The sequence below is a fragment of the Gymnoscopelus braueri genome (assembly GCF_963280865.1).
Source record: "Gymnoscopelus braueri genome assembly, chromosome: 17".
Taxonomy (NCBI): Eukaryota; Metazoa; Chordata; class Actinopteri; order Myctophiformes; family Myctophidae; genus Gymnoscopelus; species Gymnoscopelus braueri.
This window is the reverse complement of record NC_137617.1, coordinates 5,415,818-5,443,574: the sequence shown is the minus strand read 5'-3', so window position 1 is coordinate 5,443,574 and position 27,757 is coordinate 5,415,818. Positions and strand designations below refer to the sequence as shown.

Sequence of the window (27,757 nt, the reverse complement as noted above, 5' to 3'; positions counted from 1 at the left end):
TAGTCTCTCTACAGCTATAGTATATCACAACCAGTGGTGTTGTGGGGATCTATTCACTGGGATAGCATTAATTTAATATCTCTCTCTCGCACGCACGCACGCACGCAGGCAGGCAGGCAGGCAGGCAGGCAGGCAGGCAGGCACGTACGCACCCACCCAGTGGCGTGCACAGACATTTTGAGGGGCAGGTGCTCAAGTAAAAAAAAAAGGGCACCTTGCGCGGCGTGCGGAACCGCCAGCTGCCCTAGTAGTGTGAGAAGAAAATTGCAATGCACATTTTGGGGAATTGTTAATATATTAGAAGTTTTTAATCCAGAATTGATCGATGTCACCATGGGCTACATACTGTAAAAAAATAAATAAAAAAAAATTTAACTTTTTTTTTTTCTTTTTTTTTTTTCAAAAGGGCACTTCTGGTCAAGAGGGCAAAGGGCAGGTGCTCTAGCACCACCTAGAGTCTATCTGTGCACGTCCCTGGCACACACACACACACACACACACACACACACACACACACACACACACACACACACACACACACACACAGTTCTGTGGTCAGTTCAGTCTAAACACTTTATACTGTACTGTAAGTGTAATAATTAGTGTAGCTGAAGCTGAATGTGTGAATCCAAGCTCTAAATAGTTAAATCAGTAGGTCTAGTGTCAACACACTAATGTTGACATTCTGTCTGTCAGAGAACTATTACATGGTGGTTGATGGAGACCATATTTAGAGTCTGTTAGTCCAGGGTTTCTCAAAGTGGGTGCTGTGGTACCCTAGGGTGCCGTGATGCAAGTCCAGGGCAGGGTGCCACATAGAATACTTTGATAGTATTTGTGATGTATCAATATCACTTCAGTTTATCCATTTATATCCTCTATACCAGGGGTCAGCAAGTACGTTTGGCCTCGGGACAATGTCTTTCTAAGTCATTAGATGATGGACCAGAACACAATCAACGGCTAATTGAAGATCTGAAACGTTGACAGACTGTCATATACAATAATCAATATATTTATTGCTATTTATTGCTATAAAAGTTACTAAAGAAATATGTGTGTGTTTTGTTTTTAGGGGGGAAGCTTTTTTTGCCTTTATTTGGAGAGGGATAGTGAAAGTAGGCTGACAGGAAATGGGGAGAGAGATGGGGGGGTGACACGCAGCAAAGGTCATCAGGATCGCCGATCGGGAGTCGAACTCGCGACACGCTGTCAGGCTGGTATTGCAGCCTAGGGTGCCTGGATCGTCACGCCACGGCCCAGGCCTAAGATGTGTCTGTTTTAGCTGCATACTGACTGATAGAACTGTGTGTGTAATCAAATGTCACAGGTACAGATAGAAATACTTGCGGTAATAATTTTGTGAAGGACACATCCTTGAATGAGGATGTTTAGCTAATTAACCCATTCAATCCAGGAACACATCTGTGTCATTTTAGATTTATTTGGCTATTAAACATAAGCAGATCTACAAGCTCATAGCGTGGCACAGAGTGCAGTGCTATGAGCTTGTAGATCTGCTATTTTTTTCATCTTGAAAATGTTTGCAAATCTTTAAATATATATATTTTTAAAGCGAACATTTGTAACTCAAATCTGCTTCTGGGAGGCCCCTGGAACAAAACTGGACCCCCATTTAAAAAAAAAATTGTTCCAGGGACCCCCAGAAGCACAGATCGGAGTTTAAATGTTTTGCTTTAAAAACACATATCAAAGATTTGCACACATTTTCCACGATTTAAAAACAAGAATGAATGACATAGATGTCATGGTGAACGGAGAGTTGGCAGTCGCTGGATGTTTGTAGGAATGCGGGTTTGTGAGGGCAGGCCAAATTATGGCATGTGGTGGATTGTTGGTCTGTGTGATGCGTGTGATTTCTGCTATGTAGGTGATTGATGTGGTTGGCATTGGTAGTTATAACATAGTTTGAGAATGTATGTAAAGGTGAGCAAATGATGGCAGTGCAGATGAGTGGATAGGAAATGGAAACAAATGAAATGCGTGGAAGCAAATGATGCTAGCAAGTGAAAAGAAAGAAGAGTTCATATAGATGAGAATGTTTATAATTTATATAAATAACATATATATATATATATATATATATATATATATATATATATATATATATAATATATATACATATATATATATATATGTGGCAAATATGCCCAATGTAGTTTCACATACAAATGTAAATCTTTTGATCACCCTGTTACAGGCAAACGTAAAGTCAAGGGTGTTATTACGTTGTACCTCAACCAATGTCATTGTCACAAAACCTTGAGTAGAGGTGGGATTTATGGCTCTGTTAAGGGAGGGATATGTTATATATTATATATATGTTATATATTATGCATATGTTATATATTTTATATACATTTAATATATCGTCACTGTCCAGCAGGAACCAGCTAACTCCATTTCAGCTTATTTTTTTCATAAATCAACGCTTTTGAACACCCTTTACGGCTGCGTAAAAATACAAAAAAAATTTACCAATGAAAAGTATTAAAAAGCGCCTCTGACAAAACCTCCCAACTCCATTGGATCCTCAAACTGTCCGTCAAAACCACGCAACTCCCCCCTCTCCTCTCTTGCTGCCGTTGCACAGCACAGAGCGCACTGCGCAGTGAGCGAACACAGACAGAGGAGGAGGAGGAGCAGCACATAAACAAACTAAACGACAGGGTTTTTCTCCCCGTAGTCTGTTAAAACTATGCAGTGTACCTGTTTATCAAACTTAGCACTGATGCTAATGTTATGAAAACAAGTAATTCTATTTCTAAAACCTATGAAGTGTTTAATGAGGAGAGCAATGTGACAAGAAATGAGTTCATAGCATTTCTCTCGCTAGTTCTACTCAAACTCCAACTCTGTGAACCCCTCTTTGCAGACGTTATTGTAATATTTAAAGTTGTACAATGCAGATTCACAAATAACGATTTTTAGCAACCTCTGCTGGTCACTACCGTCACTGCATACAATTTCCGTAGTCCTCGATTACCCAGAATTCCATTTGTTTTCACCGGAAGCCGGAAGCGTTTCAAAAAGCGATCTTTTAATTGTTTTATACTATCTGCGGATCATTTCTCTTAGCCAGTGGAGCATTAGTTACCATGAGCTGTGCTTTCTTTTTCTGTTCTTTTTCGATCTTCCAATCCTACATTCTCTTAAAATCAGCATGAGGTTCCTTTTTGTTATTAGCGCGGTAGTTCCTGGCCAAACAGGAAACCGTTGCGGTAGTTCCGTTTTCTGGCCAGATGACGTTTCCGCTTCCGGGGGTGAAATTCATGGAGTGAGTGTTGTGAAACTTTTGCCACTCACAAAAGATATACAATTTAACTTTAGTTTTGTTGAAAACGTTACCTAGTATTACTTTAAAGTCCTGTTTATAATTGTAGGCCTATATAATAAGAGTCATGAAGCATCAGGGCATTAATTCACACGTTGTGATGCATTGTGAGCTTGGAGATCCATTGTTAGCTTTTAGGAATTTAGCCCCATTTGAAACCTCTCCCTCAGCTGGATTTGTGTTTGGACAAAACTCCTAACTCCACTTGAGTTGGAATTGGGTAAAGTGGTGATAATATAATGACACATGCAAGTATCTGACAATATATAAAGTCACTATACCAACTTTGATGAGGCAGTATTGCTTTGTTGAAAAAATATAAGGTTTTCTTCATTTCCTGAAAAACGTATATTTTGCTTTTTTCATTTCCTGAAAAATGAGCGTTTTGGAGTTAGCTGGTTGCTGCTAGACAGCACAGATACATTATATTAAGTATTGTAATAAAATTGTATATTATAATGTTATGTATTATAATAATATGTATTATAATGTATATGATATATTATAAATTATAATATAATAAATATTATATTAATATATTTTTTTAAATATAATAATATATTATTATAATCTTATATGTTGTATTATTGTATATGATATGATATAACATCAAGTATATCATATTTATATAATATAAATATTAATTATGTTATGAGATACAAATATTTATATATATGTACATACATTTATATAAATACACAAATGAGCCATAAATGAGCCAGTCTTTTGAACGTCTCTTTGAAAGGAACGGATCGCCAAGATACGGCTCCCTTAAAAGAGCCATAAATCCCATCTCTATTGCACTGGTGATGTACGTGGAATGTGAATACTGATTAAGTGTGACATATCTATCGGTAAATAGACGTGTGAACTACTTCAAAACTTCCATATGCTGTGATCAGCATAGGCTACCACTTCAATAGCACAGGAAGGCATCACCTTGAAGCACCATTATTACCTGAAAAGCCGTTTGAACAGCTATTTGCGACCAAGTGGAGCTTACTATGTAACCCTGCTCAGGTTGTGTGTCTGTCTGTCTGTCTGTCTGTCTGTGTTCATGCTCTCATTGGCTCGCGCCCCCATGTGACTCACATGCGTGCACTGCCTGTAAGCAGCCAACAGAGTGCGCCAGAGTGCAGGAATTTAGACAATGCACACACACACACACACACACACACACACACACACACACACACACACAGACACACACACACACACACACACACACACACACACACACACACACACACACACACACACACACACACACACACACACACACACAATGTCAATGTTCTCTCCCAATCACAGTGCAATAACACGGATTACAAGTCCGTAAATACACAATATTTTCGAGCTGCGTTCGCTTCCAGCATTCGCGCGTCTTACTTGTATAGTTTACTATGTATAGGCGATATATTTTGGCAGTGGTGGAAACAGTACTCAAAGTCGTTACTTACGTTAAGTACCAATACTGCAATATAGAAATACTCTGTTACAAGTTTAAATCCATACAACATTAACTTATTATTATTATTATCTCCGCCAGGCCGAAAGGCATGGCGAGAGAGTATGTTCTGCACCCTGTCCGTCCGTGTGTCTGTCCGTCCGTGTGTGTTTGTGTGTCCTTCTGTCTGTGACCAGCTGATCTCCGGCACCGTTGGCCCGGTCACTGCGAAACTGTGCACACACACTCCCTGGATGCCAATTCAGAACCTCTGGCCTCTGACCATTTTCAGATTGGCCTTTTATAGCGCCACCAGGAGGCCGATTTGTGCAAAACACATTTTTTAATACTACTCTTACAGATTTTGTCCAAACATCACACAAATCGGTACACAGTATCTCTATAGTCATGTGATCAACACGGATCTGTCCGATTTCCCATATTCCATCGTGATTGCCTAAAATTGGCTTCCAAAGCCAATTTTTCTTCTTGCATCCCCCACGTGTGTGTGTGTGGTTAATAAAGCGCAGAGGCTTTCTTTAATAACAAAATGATCTCAATCATTGCGTCGGAGACGCTGCAAGAACAAACAGCTGTGGATCATCTATAGGTTTACCGTTTTCCACGACAGTGCGGCCAGAAGACTGAACATAATGACGCTGGAGGTCCAACCTGGGTCCTACGACAAACTTTCTGGCCTTCTCCTTGTGTTGTATTTTGTTCATTACTGTTGAATTCAGTGTTGATGAACAGGGGGGGATGTTTATGAAAATACGGAACAAATTGCGTGCCTCTCTCTGTCTCTGCTGCACGTATTTTTTTTGCGTGCTTCCATGGCTGCCGCAACTCCCTTTGTGTGTGTGTCGGTGGAATTGTGGGCGTTCACTTCACTTAATATTTATCGGGGGGGGCGGGGCTAAAGCACATACCTTTAAACCGAGAGAGTGTACACCCTCAGAGTTACAGACCTTTAAGGGTCCATTTAGAACCTCTCAAGGAACCCAGAGGGTCCCTGGAGCCCATTTTGAGAACCAATCTGCTGTTCAATAACAGCAGATTATTATTGTGACTTACTGTATGTTACTGTTTTACAGTTCAAACAACAGCTGTAGACAGGATGGCCAGTGGAACCTCAGCTTCCATCAGAGGTGAGTTCTATTAAAACACATGAAACCAGCAAAATGACACTGGTTTAGTTAAATCTGTGATCTTTATTAATATTATATTTATTTTTCCAACCAGGGATGAACAGCGAACCAACAGAGCTGAGAATTGTTCTGATCGGGGGAAGAGGACTTGGAGGTGGACCCAGTGGAAAGAGTTCAGTAGGAAACATCATCCTGGGCAGAGATGTTTTTGAAACAAACAGAAGAACAGTCAAGAGTGTCATGAGACAAGAGGTAGTGTCTGGTAGACAGGTCACTGTGGTCGACACTCCAGGATGGAGGTCTCATTTACCCCTAGATCTGACCCCAAAACTAACTCAGTTAGAAATCCAACACCCCATGCCTTTGTCCTGGTGATGCCATTAGACAACCCATTTGTAGGAACAGATCTGTCAGTAGAGGAGCATTTGAGTCTTCTCCTCAGTGACCGAGTGTGGAAACACACTATTGTGGTGTTCACTGTAGCTGATAAAAACAAAATGAGACCTGATCTCATTAGATCTAACTATCAGTTAAGATATCTTACTGAGAAATGTGAAGGCCGCTTCCATGTTCTTAACAGAGGATATGGAAGTCAGGTCACAGAGCTGATGGAGAAGATAGATCAGATGGTGACTAGTAATGGTTGTCACTATGAGACAGAAAAACACGTCTCAGAGGAATTGAAGGAGATGGAGAGAACTATCAGCAGAAGAGCAGAACAAAGGAGAGCAGACGCTCAGAAACAAACAACTGGACTTCCAAAAGATACTGGTATGTTTTGTTTTACTGTACAAAATAATATTTCATTATTCTCTGCCAGGAGGTTTATGAGTTCATGTCAGATCGTCTGTCTGTCTGTCTGTCTGTCTGTCTGTCTGTCTGTCTGTCTGACAAAATTGAAAAACTAGTGTTCCCGAGACAGATTTTTCATACTCCATGTTTCTCATAGGCTCATTAAATATTGCCTTATTGCTTCTCTCGTGAAGTGTGTGTGAGCGTGTGTCTGTCTGTCTGTCTGTCTGTCTGTCTGTCTGTCTGTGTGTGTGTGTGTGTGTGTGTGTGTGTGTGTGTGTGTGTGTGTGTGTGTGTGTGTGTGTGTGTGTGTGTGTGTGTGTGTGTGTGTGTGTGTTTGTGTGTGTGTCCGCTCGCACACGTGTGTGCAACATATCGCTACTGTTGGGCAGAAACCTCATATCTCCATATTTAAACTTTTTATCTCATTCCGTAAATTAATGCCTTACTTTTTCATACTACAGTTTCATACAAAAGTAGCAAAGATATCGGATCTACAAGCTCACAACACATTGCATCGCGACGCGGTGAAAGTGGTTAATTCTGTCTGAGGGTTTTATAAATATTTAACCAGTGAAAAGCTTTAAAGAGCTTGTGACTAAATAATAATTACATTACAGTATATACATTGGAACACAGGCCCGCTAAAATACAGTTAATCATCTAAATTAACTGTAGATCTAGTTGACTAAAATCCAATGATACTAAAACTAAAACTAGACTAAAACCAAAATATTTCAAATCTCTAAGATCTGACAAAAACTAAATGGAATTGTATTCAAAAGACTATTACTAAATCTAAAAACTAAAACTGATGACAAGTACCGTAATGGTTTTGGACATAGAAGGTTTCCACCCGACAATGAGGGTATTTCATATTTCAGTTTCTGAATCATATCAATCCTGGCAAGCCTAATTGTGGGATCGCTAAAGCGATCACACTAATGTTATTGCCACTATTTGTGGGATCGCTAAAGCGATCACACTAATGTTATTGCCACTATTTATTATTATATACTTATTCCGACCGTTTTTTTGTCGGCTAACTAGTCCTTCATACTTTTAGCTACAAATTCCGTTCTAACTCTACGTTTGGCCTACTTAGGACATGTCGGCTACCATAATTTTTTTTTTAAATAATTTGTACTTTTACAGATATTTCACTTTTAATTGCTAAAGAAATCCCATTCATTTCAATGGGGAAATTCATACTTTTAGCTAGAAACTCTGTTCCAACGCTACAACGTTCGGCCTACTTAGGACATATCGGCAACCATTTGATTTTTTTAAATAATTAGTACTTTTAGAGATATTTCACTTTTAATTGCTTAAAAAATCCCATTCATTTCAATGGGGAAATGATATTTAGTTACAGTGGAGCCTAGCAACTGCTTATTAGACCTTAGCAACACCATATTAGAGCCTAGGAACCACCTATGATACCCTAGCAACTGCCTATTAGACTTTAGACCCTAGCAACCACCATTTTACCCTAGCAACCACCAGTTTTACCCTAGCAACCGTATATTAGATCATATCGACTGCATTAGACCTTAGCAACCCCCTATTAGACCCTAGCAACCGATTATTAAACCCTAGCAACCACCTGTTTACCCTAGCAACCACCTGTTTTACCCTAGCAACCACCTATTAGACCATAGCAACCACCTATCAGACTCTAGCAACCGGCTATCAGACCCTAGCAACCACCTATTAGACCCTAGAAACGGCCTATTAGACCCTAGCAACCGCCTATTAGACCCGAGCAATCACTGTTTTACCCTATATAACTACATTTTACACTATTCAACACTGTCAACACTATCAAAACTTTTGACACCACTAATATTTTAACACCTTTCAAACCTTTCAAACCTTTCAAGCCTTTCGAACCTTCCAAACCTTTCAAACCTTTAGAACCTTCCAAACCTTTCGAACCTTTCGAACCTTTCAAACCTTTTGAACTTTAAACCTTTCAAACCTTTAGAACTGTAAACCTTTAAAACCTTTAACACTACTAATACTTTAACACCTTTAAAACTTATAAAACTATCAATACGGAATACCATCAACATTCTTAGCGGTCCCACACTGTTTCTTCAGAAACAGTACTTCCTAGTTTGGGCATGTTGTTATACTGATGGTGGAAATTTCCAAACAAATCTACAAGCTCACTACACGACACATTGTGCTGTGAGCTTTCAGATCTGCTATTTTCACTATTTGTTGTGTTATGAATTATGAAAAAATGATATGTCTAAAGTGGTTAAATAAGAAGCTGTCAAAGTGAAAGTAAACAATGTTTTCTCTCACAGGACTGACTGACCTCAGGATTGTGTTGTTGGGAAAGCAGTGGTCTGGGAAGAGTTCAGCAGGAAACACCATTCTGGGAAAAAGTGGTTTTAAAGTTAATCAGAGAGGTCAGAGGTCAGGGGTGCAGTGTAAAGTAAGACATGGTGAAGTAGCAGGGAGACATTTAACGGTGGTGGAATCACCAGGCTGGCGGTACAACACTCCACTACAGGACACCTCAGAGATGGACAAACTGGAGATCCAGAACAGTGTGTCTCTCTGTCCTCCTGGACCACATGCTGTTCTTGTGATGGTTCCTCTTGATAGAGCATTCACCAAAGCAGAGAGAGTAGCATTAGAGGAACACATGACACTTCTGTCACAGAGAGTGTGGAGTCATGCTTTAGTGCTGTTCAACTATGGAGACTGTTTGGGAGACACAAGCATTGAGCAGCACATTGAGGCTGAAGGAGAAGACCTCCGCTGGCTTGTTGACAAATGTGGGAACAGGTACCATGTCTTCAACAATCAGAAGACAGATGACACTCAGGTCACAGAGTTGCTGGGGAAGATAGAGGAGATGGTGACAGGAAACAGAGGTGGACACTATGAAGATGATGGCGATGTTTCAGAGACGTTGTCAGAGAGGAAGAAGATCACAGAGGAACATGTCCAGACATTCATGACCAAGACACAGAGACAAAGAACTGCTCTGACAGCTCTGTTTGAAGGTGATGTTTATCAAATGTGTGTGTGTGTGTGTGTGTGTGTGTGTGTGTGTGTGTGTGTGTGTGTGTGTGTGCCTGCCTGCCTGCCTGCCTGCCTGCGTGCGTGCGTGTGCGTGCACGTGTGTGCGTGCGTGCGAGTGTGTGTCAGTCAGTCTCTCTGTCCTTGACCATTTTTATATTGATTAATAATGTATATTCTCAATATTGCGCCACATTCTATATAAAAAGATGCTGTAAATAAAGCTTAATGCTATAACTTATGGTTCTTCAACAGGGGTTCCGGGACCCTTTGGGGGGTCCTCACAGTTACTACAGGGGTGCCGCCAAATCTTTCTGTGATTGGAACTTTTTTTTCACATTAACCACTTGAACCCTTACATCCCTATTCTGAGGGGCACACTAGCCAAAAACAGCAGATCTACAAGCTTGTAGATCGGCTATTTTTGGCAAAGAGGTTTGGTGTAGACAGAGGGGGGAAAAAGTACAGACTAAGTACAGAGTCACAGGTCAAGTTTACTCAGTATTGAGGGTTTAAGTGGTTAAATGTCTGAAAATACACATTAACATGAATCCAACAAATTAATAGAAAAGATCCCCGTGGCGGCCGGGGCCCGTCTACCCGCCCCGGGGTCCACGGGGGTCCCAGCCGAGTTCCACGGTGGCCCGCGGACCACTGGAGCTCTCGACACTTTGAAGAATGTTAGACTTTTCTGACGGAACATCCAGGGATGGCGCTCAGCTGCCCGACCTGTCCGAAGGGCCACTCTTCCTGGGTACCAGATGGGACGAGTGCCCCCCTCCCAGCTCTGGAGCTGTGCCTCCGAGCTCCAGGGGGGTCACCCGTTGTCCCCGGCCGAGCCCCGGAGCAACTCAGCAGAGGGGGAAGAGGGGACCTCAGGCTCGCCGGGTAGAGACGGCCCACGGGCCGCCCGGAGCTCCGAGGCGCACCTCCAGGGCAGGGAGGGGGCCACTCGTCCCATCTGGTACCCAGGAAGGGTGGCCCTTCGGACGGGTCGGGCAGCTGAGCGCCATCCCTGGATGTTCCGTCAGAAAAGTCAAACATTGTTGTGTCAGGAGCTCCAGTGATCCGCGGGGACCCCCGTGGAACTCCGCTGGGACCCAGCTATACCACGGGGACCCCCGTGGACCAGCCGGGGGTCGACGGGGACCTCGGTGGACCCCCAGCCGCCACCCCCGCCACGGGGACCCCCACCACGGGGGCTCCTGTGGACCCCTGGCCGTTAAAAAAATATTATTACCAAAAAATTTATATTAGCCGCGCTATGAGCTTATAGATCTGCTATTTTTGGGAAAAATTGTGGGTCTTTGAATATGTATATTTTTTAAAGCAAACATTTGTAACTCAAATATTTGCTTCTGGGGATTCTACGAATGTATTCTAAATCCTAACAGTTTTTTGAAGACCAGCGTGAGGACCAGGTTGCTATAACATCAGTGGTTCTCAACAATGATATGTATTTGGCCGTGGACCCCCATCTCAAAATATTTTGTTCCAGGGACCCCCAGAAGTTGTAACAGAGTTAAAAATGTTTGCTTTAAAAAATATATGTTCAAAGATTTGCAAACATTTTCACGATTTTTCTAAAATAGCAGATCTACAAGCTCATAGCACGGCACTCGGTGCCGCGCGATGAGCTTGTAGATCTGCTATTTTTGAATACCCAAAAATCTTAAAATGACACACAGATGCGTTCCCGGTCTTAATGGATTAATAGAAGTTTTACCACCCGCTGGCCTGCACTCCCATTAGCCAATTTCAATATAGGAAGACATTGTTGCGACATTTATTTGTTCAATCAACTACATGGCAGAAAACACAAGCATCACACATCCCACTACCCACTACATGCCTGACCTTGCAAAAAAAAAAACTCCCACAGACGTACAGGGACTGACCTGCATCACACTGTCACCCGTCTACACATGACATCTTATGTCATACGTCCTTGTTTTCCCACGTGGGGCGCTCTAACGAAACTTTGGGATCATCCAAGGAGTCTCTAAGAAGGAGAGGCCGGATGTGGATCCATGTCAAAAATGCTTCCGTTCGTCCACTCCAATGTTAACTCCTTGACTAAAAGCTTAATATCTCCTAGTTCTTTTTAACGTGGTGGAAACGAGCCGTTTTCGATCGGCGATCACTCTGCAATGGAGGATCGCGTTAGAAATATTATTGTTCCATGCGTTAGTCGGGACCCTCCGCCGTCTCGCACGCAGCTTTGTTTACGTGCACGTCCTCATCGGGGCTTCTACAGCACGAAACATATCAGCGTAAGTGGATGGAAGATATGCTGGCACTCTATGTACCCTATTTTAATAAACCTCTGGCAAACAATGTGTTAATAATAAAGCAACTATAAAAAAAAAATGTCATCCCCTAAAAAAAATATTTTATAGCCTTGTCTTTTTTCTGCCAGCATATATATATATTTTTTCCCATATCACAAAACATAAACCGCCAGCTTTTAAAAATAAAGTGACCCTTCAAAAGAATGTACCTGCCCTTAAAATAATCTACCTAGTAATGTACCTTCAGGGGCTCCGTATAAATCAGTATTAAGTGAACTAATGAAGAGTGTGTGTGTGTGTGTGTGTGTGTGTGTGTGTGTGTGTGTGTGCGTGTGCGTGTGCGTGTGTGTGTGTGTGTGTGTGTGTGTGTGTTTGTCAGGAGAACATCAGAGTCTACCAGATGTGAAGGTGATGTTGGTTGGTGGAGAACAGGATCAGAGGAGCGAAGCTGGAGATCACATACTGCAGGAGAATGTGTTTAATCGAACTCCACGCAAGGTGAGTAATATTATATGAATGTTATGGTATAATGAATGACTGCACTCAAAGTAAGTAAACAGTAAAGAGATCACATATGTTTTCTGAAGATAGGTAGATACCTTGAACAATGAACATCATTCTGATCTCTCTGGAAGCGAGTCCCACTATTGCACGATGGGTCAGCTGAACGTCATGTGTAATGTTTACAAGGTTTAACCCCACCAGCAAATAATAGACTAATAGAGTAGACTACAGTAGGCTATTAGCCTACAAATTAATACCGCGGCACGGACACTGGTGCGTCAGTCCCTCCGCAGTTTCATTAAGGCATGATAGCCTATTTTCATTATTACGTGACACTTTGGCTCAGATGGCCCGCTGGCAAACACACTGAGGGACCTAATAATTCAGCTCTAAATGGAACTGATAGCCTAGAAAATAAATAAAAAGCGGTGGAATCTACATCATGTCTATATTATGTATAGGCTACAAGCAATACATCGTTTGACATTTGTTTTTTATTTTTTATATATATGTGTTGACAAATGTTGGGCACATATATATTTTATTTGAGGTTTGCCACTGTTGTAATTGATTTTGGCATGAAGAATAAAGCATTTTAAAGACATATAGTAGGGGGTACTAAGTGAAAAATCGTTACGCGGCGGATAAAAGCATGAAATTTGATACAGATGTCCCTTGGGTCATCCTAAAACATCCTAGAAGGGGTGCCCAAAAAAATCTTAAACAGGAAGTGAGTTATGGACAAAATCCAAAATGGCCACCTAAACTGTTGACCGTTGACTCAAAATAATCTCCAAAAAGCATAAAATGTGTCACACATGTCCCTTGGGTCATCCTAAGACATCCTAGAAGGGGTGCCCAAAAAAGTCTTCAACAGGAAGTGAGTTATTGACTAAATTGAAAATGGCCGCCTACAGTGTTGGCGATTGACTCAAAAAGCCTATAGAATCTCCAAAAAGTATACAATTTGGCACATATGTCCCTTGGGTCATCCTAACACATCCTAGAAGGGGTGCCAAAAATAATCTGAAACAGGAAGTGAGTTATTGACTAAATTGAAAATGGCCGCCTACAGTGTTGAAAGATGATGCAAGATACCTACAGAATCTCATAAAAGCATGAAATGTGGTACAAATGTCCCTTGGGTGATCTGAGCGCATCCTACAAGGGGTGCCCAAAAAGGTTTTAAACAGGAAGTGACCGCCTAAAAGCAGTTGACACAAAAGAAAACATAAGGGGACGTCATAAAAGTGTATAATTTGGTACGTACATTGAGTGCTTCTTAATATATCCTAGAAGGGGTTATTTATTTGTTTGCTTGTTTATTAAACTTTTTAGGAAGGGACCATGTTGAAGAAATTCTAAATGGCTGTTTAAACAGTTGACCATGGCAGTCTGCATATTATGCAGACTCAATACGACAGGTTATGCAGTGCATAACTTGCCGTATTTTGTAGTCTACCTTCTGTTTTCATTTCTACATCACTTATTTATTTTACTTTCTGCATAATTTTTTTATTGTACTCTTTGAATCTTCTTTATTTATCTAACTCTCTGCATATTCTCATTTATTTTACTCTGCATCTTATCTTACTCTGCATATTCTTATTTTACTCTCTGCATCTTATTCATTTTGCACTCTACATCTTCTTGCTTGTTTTACACTCTATCTTCTCATGTATTTTCTTCTTGATCATTACTGTTTTTTTGTGATTAGTGTTTAGTAACTACATGTATTCATGTGTGCCATTTCGCAATTACCAGCACATTGGCATAATGCTCTGCAAGGTAACCCAGCATCCCGGCATCTACACTTTCTCGAACAGAAGGGCTCAGCTTTGCAGCCACACTTGAGTTCTCTACAAAGTTAAGCAGCCTCTGGCAAGAGTGTCCATAAAGGTGTCCACGAATCAGCGACTATAATTTATTTGTCAGGAGATGGTAGAGATTGCATAGCTTTCAGGCTTCTGGACCAAATGCTAGATTGGCTGCTCGATTTGAATATTGTAGCAGTGCAGCCCGTGTGGGAGGAGTGTTTTCCATTGAGAGACTATTCAAACTTTTTTTGGCACCCCTTAGGATGCATTCAGATCACCCAAGGGACATTTGTACCAAATTTCATGCTTTTATGAGATTATTTTTTATGAGTGTCTCTTGCATCATCTGTCAAGACTGTACACAGCCATTTTCAATTTAGTCAATAACTCACTTCCTGTTTCAGATAATTTCAGGCACCCCTTCTAGGATGTCTTAGGATGACCCAAGGGACATGTATGCCATTATGAGATTCTTTAGTTGTCTTTTGAGTCAATCGACAACACTGTAGGCGGTCATTTTCAATTTTGTCAATGACTCACTTCCTGTTTAAGATTCTTTGGGGCACCCCTTCTGGGATGTCTTGGGATGACCCAAGGGACATGTATGCCAAATTGTATGCTTTTATGAGATTCTTTAGTTGTCTTTTGAGTCAATAGATAACACTGTAGGCGGCCATTTTAAATTTTGTCAATAACTCAGTTCCTGCTTAAGATTTCTTTGGGCACCCCTTCTAGGATGTCTTAGGATGACCAAAAAGACATGTGTGCCAAATTGTATGCTTTTATGAGATTCTTTAGTTGTCTTTTGAGTCAATCGACAACACTAGGCGGCCATTTTCAATTTAGTCAATAACTCACTTCCTGTTTCAGATTCCTTTGGGCACCCCTTCTAGGATGTCTTAGGATGACCCAAGGGACATATGTGCCAAATGTTATGCTTTTTGGAGATTCTTTTGGTGTCTTTTGAGTCAACGGTCAACAGTTTAGGTGGCCATTTTGAATTTTGTCCATAAGTCACTTCCTGTTTAAGATTTTTTTGGGCACCCCTTCTAGGATGTTTTAGGATGACCCAAGGGACATCTGTATCAAATTTCATGCTTTTATCCGCCGCGTAACGATTTGGCCATTTTTTGTGCTTAGTACCCCCTACTAATACGCACATTCCAGCCCTGGTAAGACAGCCTCGGGGCTGACCTGAGAACGTGCGCACCTGACGCACAAAACACAGACCAAAAAACTTTTATGAATCCGACTGCAGGCCTAAATGCCGGTACGTACAAAATATGGTCGTAAATCCATATATGAATCCGGGCCAATATTCCTACAGGCAGTATAGCCTATACTAGGAATAGGACCCATATTGTTGGGTCTAATGCCAATCCTGTAAGATTGTAGATCTGCTATTTTCAGTATTTTCAAAGCACATCGGCTGCATAACTGTCAATATCGATCTCGTCAAAAAAGTCAAATATTGTTTATTATGTGTTCGATGGATCCCCATTAGCTGACGCCTAGGCAACCCTGGAGAAAAGACCTACAATATAAAAACACAATTAAGTAAAACTAATTAAAGTACAAGCCATTGCCCATGGGAATCTGAGTTTTTAAAGCTCTAAAGTAAGTGCGATATAGTTCCTTGACCCAAACACATTAAAACAATAGCCAATACATCGTCATAATGACAAATTGGCCTACCCTGTGAAAGCTGACCAGATCGGCCAGAGTGGCGTGTTGGATCTGGTCAAGGCCGATGAAGCTGTAATAATCAGCGGAGGCGTCCACCAGGAAGTGTTTGAAGGCGTCGGCTGTGCGATAGGAGAGAGTGAAGCCCCAGATACACTCACTGACCCTCAGCAGAAAGCTGCCCTCTGGCTGCTCTGCAAGCAAAGACTCAGACTCCTGACGGGAGATGATGCCTGGAGGGAGAGAGAGCAGACAGAGCTCCATTTCGTGTGTCTAAATGTCTAAACATTTTTAAAAATCCTATCTTTTCTTTATTTTGGTGCCACGTGCACATTCCATCTTCATCACTTGGTGATGCACTGCAACACAAAGTCATTGATTAAAGTTCTGGCCTTATAGTACCCACCATGAAACCAGGGGGCAATAGAGTTGCTGTTCCTCTCATAGCCCGCCCGCTTTGGTTGCTGCTCCGCTCGAAACCAGTGGATTATGGACTCTCTGGTAGTTGGACGGTCTGGCCGTGGACAGACACTGCTGTTGAAGAAAAAGACAGATCTGTGTGTGTGTGTGTGTGTGTGTGTGTGTGTGTGTGTGTGTGTGTGTGCGTGCGTGTGTGCGTGCGCGCGTGCGCGCATGCGGGTGTGTGCGGGTGTGTGTTCGTGTGCATTTTTTCCACTCAATACCAAAAGCATGCTTGTATTTAACCACTTAAAGGGACTCTTCACTGATTTTGCACCCAAATCCAAGGTGAGGATAATATAAACAGGATGTTGGAATGTTTATTTTTTTTCACAGGAATATCAGTTCTTCCTGAACTACAATGGACAACAGCCCATGTTTCCTGTAGTTGGGGTTAGCTGATGTCAATCAGCTTGTGCCCCACTTTGCTGTATGACGAATAGCAAAAATATCCCATCTACAAGCTTGTGTGAGTTTATAGATCAGCTATTTCACTATCAGAAAATTGTGAAATATTGGGGAAAATACTTTTTTTTCCAAAATATTTGGAGAAATATCACTTGGCATGCCCAAAATGTGATAGTACATTGTAGTATGTATCAAGTGAATGGTTGCACTGTGTGAGGATTACCTGTCTGTCATATTGTGATCCAAGGCTGTGCTGCGACGTCGGCTCTGAGAATCTCCATTCATGAAGGACTTATGGAAGCGCAGGGCTATGAGACTGGTCTCCAGGGCACGGAGGGAATGCCGCTTGCATTCTTCTCTCGCACGAAGTGCCTTGGATTTCATTGCCTCATCGGCCGCTTTGGACCGACGCACTGCAGAGGAAATGTCATCATGAGGCTTAAAGTAATACTAGGTAACCTTTTCAACAAAACTTAAGTTAAATTGTATATCTTTTGTGAGTGGCAAAAGTTTCACAACACCCACTCCATGAATTTCACCCCCGGAAGCCTTTTATTTATATATTTTCTATTGAACGGTGTCGGGGGGGACTTTCCCGGGAAAATGACGTCATCTGGCCGGAAAACGGAGGCGGAAATGCACTGGTTTCCTGTTTGGCCAGGAACTACCGCAACGGTTTCCTGTTTGGCCAGGAACTACCGCGCTAATAACAAAAAGGAACCTTACGCTGATTTTAAGAGAACGTAGGATTGGAAGATCGAAAAAGAACAGAAAAAGAAAGCACAGTTCATGGTAACTAATGCTCCACTGGCTAAGAGAAACGATCCGCAGATAGTATAAAACAATTAAAAGAGCGCTTTTTGAAACGCTTCCGGCTCCCGGTGAAAACAAATGGAATTCTGGGTAATCGAGGACTACGGAAATTGTATGCAGTGACGGTAGTGACCAGCAGAGGTTGCTAAAAATCGTTATTTGTGAATCTGCATTGTACAACTTTAAAGTCTGTGTAACTTCCATTTTTGTAATCTTTATGGCGACGCCTCTGGTAGCTCTGTGGTCAGTCTATGGTCAGTTAGAACTGCGATTCCCAGAAGTTTGACTCTGTTCATGGAAAATGGCCAATCTCTGGGACCCCAATCTACACTGTGAAATCCTCTATGTTATTTTAACTCTGAGAGTGTACAAATGGAACCAAATGAAATGGCCCCTTACGAGTTCATTTGGTTCCATTTGTACACTCTCAGAGCCAGCGGCATAGGTTCTAGAACACAGATGAGGGCCTGGGGGCCGGAACTGGCCCATGGACCATCTCAATACGGCCTGTGATGTCTGTTTTACTTAGAGGGGTTAAGTGGTTAACTAAAATGAAGATTCTGGGCCAGATTTATGTACAATAAAAGTTGCAGCGGAAATTTCACTGTGACTTGCAATTTACATGCATTGGCACACTGAAAGATTATACATGTAGATACATTGAAACATGCACCACAGGTAAACACATTACTCACATTGCTCCTGCCACTCGTTGTCTTCTGTCTCATGTTGCCTGTCTTCTTGTTTGTCTGTCTCTGTACATGTGTCATCTTTACGCTCCCTCTGCTCGTCTTCCTCACAGTTCTGATGATGACAAATCCAGTGTTGTTACAACCTTCAATTGGTTTCTGAAAACGCAACAATCATAAGGATGGGGATAGCTGAAATTGACTGAATTTTCACATAAATCTACAAGTCGGGAATTTTTATGAATAAAATGTTATTGCTGATTCCTGTTTCGATCCACAGCTCCTCCTAGGTTTGTGCCGAAGTTTCCTTGAGCAAGACATTGAACTCCTACCTGCTCCAGATGAGCAGATTGGTGCCTTGCATGGTGTTTGAATGGGTGAATGAAAATGTACTTGGAAAGAGGCGTTAAAGAGATACCAAATGCTGAAAGCTGTCTCTTACCCCTTGCGCTGCCAAAACCTGCTTCTCTTCGCCCGCCTGCTTTTTCATCTCCTTGTTGACCACCTCACTCCTCCATTTCCCTGCCATGAGACAGGCCTTCTGCTTAGCCAGGGTGTCCCGAAACCTCTTCTCCATCTCCTCCTGCTGGACACGACTGTGTGAGACAAACATGTTTAGAATGAGACGCAGGGACACGTCTCTTGTGATGCAGTGTTGATTTCGTCGACTAAAACTATGACGAAAAATAATTGTCGACTGCCTTTTTTCACAAAATAAAAACTAAGCTATGATGATCAAAACTAAGACTAAATATATTGAAAATGTTGTCAACAAATAAAAACTAGTAAAAGGATACAGTAGAACTAGAAGTCATTTTATGTTTGGTTGCACTCGGGTGTTGTGCTCTGAAAATAGCAGAGCTACAAGCTCACAACTTGAGCTTGTAGATCGGGTATTTTCAGCAACCAAGTCACCGACCAAATACATTTTAGTCGAATAAATCAACTGCAGATTTAGTTGACTTTAATCTTATGATATTTAGTCGAGTAAAACTAGACAAAAACTAAAACATTTCAGATGACTAAAATATGACTAAAACTAAGTGGAATTTTATTCAAAAGACTATGACAAAAACTAAATGCATGTCAGTCCTAACCACTTAAGCCCATTATACTTTACAATGTTCAAAAATAGCAACAAAAAGAAAAGCTGTTCTGCAAGTTTCCAACATGTTGCAACATCTGTTTTATAATTACGTATTTTAGCTATTTTGAAGGAAAAAAAGACCCAAAGAAAAAATAAATTTGAAAATGTTGGACATTTTGGGACGTTTCTGCCTCAATGTCATGCTCACAATAGGGACGCCAGGTTGAAAGTGGTTAAGTAGATCCCACATTTTCAACTGAGGGGATGACGATATTTATTTATTTGATTTTTTTATTTGTATATTTTTCCTTTTTTATTTTGTATTTATTTTTTGTTTTGTTTTGTACATAGTGTATAAGAAGACATGTTTTGCTTGTCATTTACTCTCTGACCTCAGTTATCAGTTCTAATTCTAAATAAGGCAAAAAATAACTACCAGGGGGAAACATTTTTAATAACTATTGTCATGATCTCCTGTGATTACAACTGCAATGTTTCATTAGTCTCCCAAACAGTGTGTTTGATATTATGGTAATCTCTCAAGAACAGATTCTGCACTGCGTTGGAATCTGTCGGGGAGGTTCGTCATAACGTGTGCGCATTGGCTACAAGTGGGCGTGCCTTCAGATCAGGAAGCAGGCCGCGCTTTACCCAATCAAATGTAGTGGGCGGGATTCACATGTCCGTCGATCTTTCCCCCTCGAAACAAACCCAAACTAATTTAACAATAGCATCCGCGGAGCAGACAAAACCACGGAAAGATATTCACATTTTAACTTACTCTTTCATCATAGAAACAAGTGGGCTTATAACCAAAACGATCCATGTTCTCTGGGAGAAGTGGTGTTAGTGTTCCGTGTAGAAATATTGTTAGTGGGAATGAAAACATAGTGGCACCCACCGGAAGTGATAGCTGAAGGCAGACCTAAACCCCGTTTTCTTCCGCCCAGAACCAACAGACATAGAACCAACAGCAGAGGTCGCTGTTTTTCATTTTCAGTTGGATCTGGGTTCCCAGATTGATATTATGGTAACATTTTGACAAGACCCACACTACAACTCACTAGTGGTGGGAACAAAAACAATAGTCCACTGCCGCCCTCTGGTGGTGAGTGGGAGTTGTGACACAGATATCACACAACTGCTCGGGTAGATCAGATCTGAACCTGTTCCACTGAATCACATTAATATTATGCTATATAAATGTTATGTTTTAATCAGTCCTTCCAGGATTTTAAAAAGTGCTCTCAAAATACACTCACACGCAGATCATCTGCTCTGATTTCAGAGGGCCCTGCTTTTGACGTCCTAGAGCAAGCTGAATTCGGTTATGAATGAATTTATGAACAGTCAGAGTAGATATTTGTTAACTAATGTTGCTATTTTCATCTTTTAAAATGTATACCTGTAACAGAATATGCAGTGTTTTCAATGTGAAGTTAGCCTATTCATTTCCTATGTTATTAGTAGTACTGTGTACAGCCAAAAGACAACCTGTGTCACTGTGTCTTTTTATTCAGGTATGTGTGTAGTGTACAATTATTTTGTGGATGAGTGTATTTACAGTTATATAATTAGTTCTGTTATGTTATGGTATTTGAGCTCTCAATGTATTACATAGATGGAAATTTCAGATGCTATATGAACAGAATGTCATTGTAACACTGGTGATTGTTTTGTTCTTTATTAGTATTGACTGGTCAGATAACAAAACAACTATATGTAATTCATTGTGTACTTGGCTTTGAAGAGACAGAGGCTGACTGCCTCTGACAGCCTGTGTCAATGTGTCTTTTACTCATAGGTTGTTTGTAAAAGCACTGAACCCAAACTGTTTCTGCTGCATTCATTGAGAACCAGAAGATAGGGGTTGCGTACCCATGACTACCTGTTTCGTTACAAATGGATGCATGTTGAATACATAGACTCTAGATCACTGGTTCCCAAACTTTTTAGCTCGAGACCCAAAAGATACATTTGATATCTCCTATAGTGAAAATAGCAGGCTATTTTCATATAGTGAAAATAGCAGGCTATTTTCACTACTTCTTAAACATTTGTTTTCTTAGATTTTTTTATTCATGAAATTCATTTTGAAAAATCATTGAATTAGTTTTGAATTCGTGAACATTGTTTTGAAAATGTTTTGAAATAATAATAATTAAAAACAATATGTAGGAAACAAAAAATAAAGGGATATTTACTCGTGAACCATAAAAATGTGTACTCGACTTGCAAATGGGTCCCGACCCAGTGTTTGGGAAACAGTGCTCTAGAGTACCAAACAAGCCACAGTCATTCCATCTTACAATGACTTCCTCCACCATTGTTGTCACTAATGCTCAACCTTTAACCTGGCTTTTCACTCGGAGCGGCCAGTGAGCGATCGGAGTGCTAGAGCGACCTTAGAACGAATGTAACCATTATCGACTGAAACTATACGACTCATGGAGCCAGAGTTCCAGGTTGTTGTGGTGAATATATACGATTTGCTGTACCCTACTGAAGGCACTATACCTGGAGTGAAGAGTTCCAACAGTTAGTCCCCTAGCCTTCGCCCAAACCTGAACCATCTCATGTTGTCTGCATGCCTCTCTCACCTGATCTCCTGGGCGTCCTCGTGAGCCTGCCTCCTGGCTCTTTTCTCCATCAGCTCGTTCATGATGTTCTCGAACGGCCGATCCCCCGCCGCCTCTCCCATCACCCACACCCACACATCACCGTCCGACCCCGGCAGCCAGCGAATGCCCCGGCTCTCCTCTACAGAGAAGAGACACATTACCAGTGTTGATTTTGAGAGCACATTTTGATTTAGTTTTAGTCATAGTCTTTTGAATTAAATTCCATTTAGTTTTTTGTCATATTTTAGTCATCTGAAAAGTGTTAGTCTTAGTCTAAAATGTATTTTGGCGGTGCCTTGATGGTGTCGTAATGGCTGATTTTACACTTGGATGCATGCTGAAACTAGCCGATCTACAAGTTCAGTACAAGCAGCGCGACGCAACGCGTTGTGAGCTTGTAGATCTGCTATTTTCAGAGCGCAACACCCGAGCGCAACCAAACATAAAATGACTTGTCTTTTAGTTCTACTGGATCTCTTCTCCACTAGTCCCTCACTAACATTTTAGTCTAGTTTTTATTTGTTGCCGAAATAGTCAGTATATTTAGTCTTAGTTTTAGTCATCATACTGTAGCTTAGTTTTTATTTAGTTTTCGTCAGTGAAAAAAGTAGACGACGAACATTTCTCGTCATAGTTTTAGTCGACGAAATCAACACTGCACATTACACAGATGCTTGAGATATACTTATTTATACTGTATGTTGGTTTGGGGTTATGCTTTGTGAGCTTGTAGATCTTCTATTTTTGGTGCACAACACCAAGTATGAATCAGGCAAGAGACAAACGTGCACCAAGTCGATTGGTGACACTTCTGAAATGATTTTGATACCACATTGTTTACAATCATGTGGACTATACACATTTTATTATGTGTTACTCTCTCCTCCACTTTGAGCCACTTGAGGCTAGTAAAATGAGCAGGAAGAAGATGTGTTCTGGGAAGCAGTTCAAGTATCAATCTAATTTGATTTATGAGAACTGTAATTTTGTTCGGGATCTTAGGGATCTTAGGGATGCAAGTGTACCAGGGTGTGCAGGCAACACAAAAAAGAGCCTCTGCCAATATTTCAAGGGCACTTCTATCTATGAAATTGGATATTCTAGCTAGACATTTTATTTTTTACTTTACTTTACTTCAATCTAACTTATTATAAAGTAAGTAATTGCTTCTAAAACTTCAGAGTCTTCTGCTACCACTCTGAACTCAGGAGACTTCTTTAGTCTGGCATTAGACCCAGATCGAGAGACAACTTATCTGCTCACCAAGTGCTGATTTTGAGGAGTTCTGTCGCCAAGTAATTTTTGTAACTCTAATTTGAGAGACTGGGAGAGCTAAATCATTACGGGTCCAAGCAGCTGCTGGAGCCTTATTATCTGTTATCCATTTCTTTCTTCTGCCCTAAAGTAAAATGATCTCTCAGAAACCGTAAAAGTGTTACATCTGCTTCATTCCTTCTACTTCTCCTTAATATGTGTGTGTGTGTGTGTGTGTGTGTGTGTGTGTGTGAGAGTGTGAGTGTGAGTGTGAGTGTGAGTGTGAGTGTGAGTGTGTGTGTGTGTGTGTGTGTGTGTGTGTGTGTGTGTGTGTGTGTGTGTGCACGTGCGTGCTCATGTATGTGAGTCACATTGGGCAACACGAGTTGCCAGGTTCTGGAAGAAACAAGCAACCAGTGTTAAATCGTTCGCCATTGACGGCAGCCTCGCAGATAGTTTCAACGCATGTTTGACTATCATGAGACTCTACTATGAATACTAGTAGTGAAAAAAACAACTTTGCGTCGGTTATAATAGACGAATTTCCCTTAGCCACGCGCTCCCATTATGACAACGGAGGGGGTTTAAAAAATGACGACAGGGGAATATATGAAAAAAAAGAACGCTACTTTTCACATCGGTAGGTGAGTAACGAGACATCAAAGATAACACTTAATTTGTCCGGAATTCTCCTTTAAGCTGCGAACGTATTCTAGCCGTCTAGTAACCGAGCCCTCTATACACTCTGCCCTACCTTTCTCTCCCTGTCAGGTTGTGGTAAACCATTGTACTCTCTACCTGTATGACATAAATTAGGCACCACACTCCGAACGAACAGAGACCACAACAGTGCATTTTACATTACAACCAAACGGCTGTTTTTATTATCTGGCATTTGTGTGGGACTTGAAGTTAAACATTTGAAGAGACTGCCGATCAAACCTCGCACGCCACCTTGTATGACAAATTATGACAAATAATTGTCATCAGCTCGAATCGGACAGTACCTCCATATCATCTTGCCATCTCTGGTCAGCTTAAAGCTGTGATCTGTAAGTTGTATGTCTCTCCTGATGGAAATGATGATGTCCAAACCACAATAAAGATGACGATGCATCTAGTGTCCAATCGGCTGTGCCATCTGCTTCAAATTACTTTATTGATATTGTCAACGGGTATGTGTCCTACCCAGCACCATGCAGGTCTAAATGTCTCAATGGAAGAGTAGGGAGTCCACCTCCAACCACCGCAGATGTGCTAGTTATATTGCATTATATAATGTGTAACATGCTCTACCATTCAGATTGGTTCAAATGTTACCTTTTTTTTAAGGTAACAAAATGATATATATTTGGCCGCGGATCCCTATCTCCAAATATTTTGTTCCAGGGACCCCCAGAAGCAAAGATTTGAGTTACAAATGTTCGCTTTAAAAATCTACAAGCTCATAGTGCGGCACTCAGTGCCGCGCTATGAGCTTGTAGATCTGCTATTTTTGAATAGCCGAAGTATGAAATATGACTAAAATCTAAAATGATACAGATGCGTCCTCGGTCTTAATGGGTTAAAGCAGCCCTCTTCCAAATTGTACGTGTTATCTCAGAGGAAGTAAGAAGGGAGTCACAAAAACAGAATATTCCAAACTCAAGACATTTCATTTAATTTCAAAACCCCAGAGAAGATGTGTATCAGCCAGTATCAGTGGTAGATGTAATGACATGAATAATCTAAAGATGTTGTGTGGAGTGCTGAACTGCACAAAGAGCAAGAGAGATTCCCTTTATATTCTATATGTCGTTCCCTTTATATTCTATATGTCGAGATGAGATGAGATGAGATTCAATGGACTGAGGTGAATTCAAATGGAACCATTCTGAGTTCAATTAACACAGAGGATTTTACAGTGTAGATTGGGGCCGTAGAGAAAAGAAAATCAACTGGGGGTCCATGGCCTAATGCATATCAAACCGGGGGGTCCCTGAAATGAAAAAAGGTTGAGAAACACTGCTCTAGTACATGACAAAACATAGAACAGATAAAGTAGCAAGGCAAACAAATAATTCAGATGACTCAACTCTTTCCAGGAGGCCGAGCAGGGCTCTGCTCTTGGCTCTCCCTCTCCTTCCAGCGTCGCACTTGTTCCTCGCGGATCTTGAAGAAGAGGATCTGCTTCTGGTGCTCGTTGAGTTCAGCCAGCAGCTCCGGTTCGATGTACATGTCTTGGAGAATCTGCTTCAGCATCCCGGCGGGCGTCTCAGGGGAGCTCGAAGGCTCTGTGAGCGGCTGACAAATTCAACCCTGCGGCTCCGACGAGACGTTAAGCTTGTTTAAGGCAGATAATTATTGGGGATTTGAATGTAATGCTCGTTCTGGCTGGATGGTAAGCGATACAGGTGCTCTTCCTGGCATCATTGGATTAGATTTGCCGGCGTGTCAAATCCGTCACATAACCGAACATATATTCTTTACTCACGACGTACAGCATGAATTATAGTTCTCCTTTAACGTTTTGTGTCCACGTTTCCGGTGTCGTCTTCTCTTTCATGGACAATCCTCTTCGTATATTTCTGTCTGATTGCCGTAGTCTGTAGTTTTAGCACGGGAATCATGTTTTTGATGCTCGGATCCTTCTTTCTCCACCTGATGTTTATCTCTGTCTGTCTCCTTGCGTGGTATGGTGCCAATCTAACCTACTTTACCTCCAGCACGGGCCCTTTAGACTGTGGAAGACATAGACACCTGTATCTGACATGCTCACGACATGAGTGTGTGTGTGTGTGTGTGTGTGTGTGTGTGTGTGTGTGTGTGTGTGTGCAGTGTGTCATCTGACCTGCCCCCCCTTGACTGCAGCCTTCATCCCTCATGTAATCTAATCTCCCAAACTCACCTTGCTGCCACGGCGATAGCAGCAGCTCTCTGGCGCACGAATGCACTCACTTGTGCTCCCACGTGCCTAAAGCGCACACGCACACGCACACGCACACGCACACGCACACGCACACGCACACACACACACACACACACACACACACACAAACAAACACAGTATTTCTTGAATGACCTGTGGTGGGAAAAGGGAATTGTTATTTTGAGGTCTTGGACGGTTATTTGCCTAAATATTTTGCACTGTGAACTTGTTGTAAGGTCATTGTGAGGCTGCTTATACTTGAAACCATTCTGCTGTATATCCAGGTATTTAGTTATAAACGTATTTTTTTTTTTTACATCATATTTGGAGGTGACAACAAAAATGATTTATTTGGAAGATATGTGGCAACTATGGGGAATGTAAGTATACTGTAGCTCACAGGGGCGGATTAAGACTTGCAGGGGTCCCTGGGCCAATTATCTTTGAGGGCTCACTATACCGAATATGGGAAGTCAGGTGGGCATGCAAACACAGTACTCAAATTTTAAGGCATTTGTGGGTCAAGAAAACACCTGTAGAGACTTGTTTACTGTCTAAAAGGGCCTTGGGAGGGCCCTGTTACAGCCATATACAGTAGGAGGGGCCTGTACTGTGTAGGCTGAGTGGCCCACGTATTTAAGTGTTAACATATACATTTCAGTAAATTGTCAGTAAGAGAAGATATGTCAACAAGTTTGTCAATTTAAAAAAAAAAATCTGATCAACAAACTCGAATCACGATGTGACGCGTTGTGAGCTTGTAGATCAGCTATATATAGCCCGGAAAATAAATAGGGTTTAAGTGTTTAAACTGATATTATTATTTTGTGTTTTATTTATTAATTTATTTCATTATCAAATGATTAATGTATCCCTTTTACACCAGAAAAGATTGAGCACTGAAACATATGCTGCAAAAACGTTGTTGTATTATAAATATTAAGTAAAACAAATGTATAATACATGACAAAATTAACACAGAATGTCTGGATTTGTATATTTATCACAAGTCAGATATTGTCTTCAATAGTTTCATATTTTATGAGATATTTTATGTTTATTAAAATATCTCCACTTTTCCACGAGCTGCACACAGACAGTGCATCGTGTGCCTCTGATGGGGCTCGAAATGATTGCTGGACCAAGCACAAAGGTATGGGGCACACAATTGACAGGTGTGATTAATTACCCCCCCACACCAATCACAATGCTTCCCAAACATCTATGTTCCCAAAGGAAGTTTTCATATGTTCAGTCCAGCAGTCATTTCGGGTCCAGCCCGGTTATTCTTAAGAGAATGTTGTCCGTATGCAGCTCGTGGAAAAGTGGAGATATTCTTCTAAACACACGTTTTCTGCCATAACTTGAAAAGTAGATATGGGTCATTGGGCTTCACACCTAGAAATGTAGTTGTATACAACGTAGGTTCAGGAGTGGAGACC

The 27,757-nt window shown here is 41.3% G+C and overlaps 1 protein-coding gene across 1 annotated transcript; it reads right to left on the bottom strand.

Annotated features, from left to right (window-relative positions):
- Positions 1–12,465: 12,465 nt before the first annotated feature.
- On the bottom strand, positions 12,466–25,648 carry sh2d4bb (SH2 domain containing 4Bb; the record flags this gene model as incomplete). The annotated part of the gene is made up of 8 exons (XM_080454818.1): positions 12,466–12,534; positions 16,089–16,309; positions 16,483–16,607; positions 17,167–17,356; positions 18,452–18,560; positions 18,888–19,041; positions 22,133–22,292; positions 25,483–25,648. The coding sequence occupies 8 exons, from the start codon at positions 25,646–25,648 to the stop codon at positions 12,466–12,468; spliced, it is 1,194 nt and encodes a 397-aa protein (XP_080310944.1).
- Positions 25,649–27,757: the final 2,109 nt, after the last annotated feature.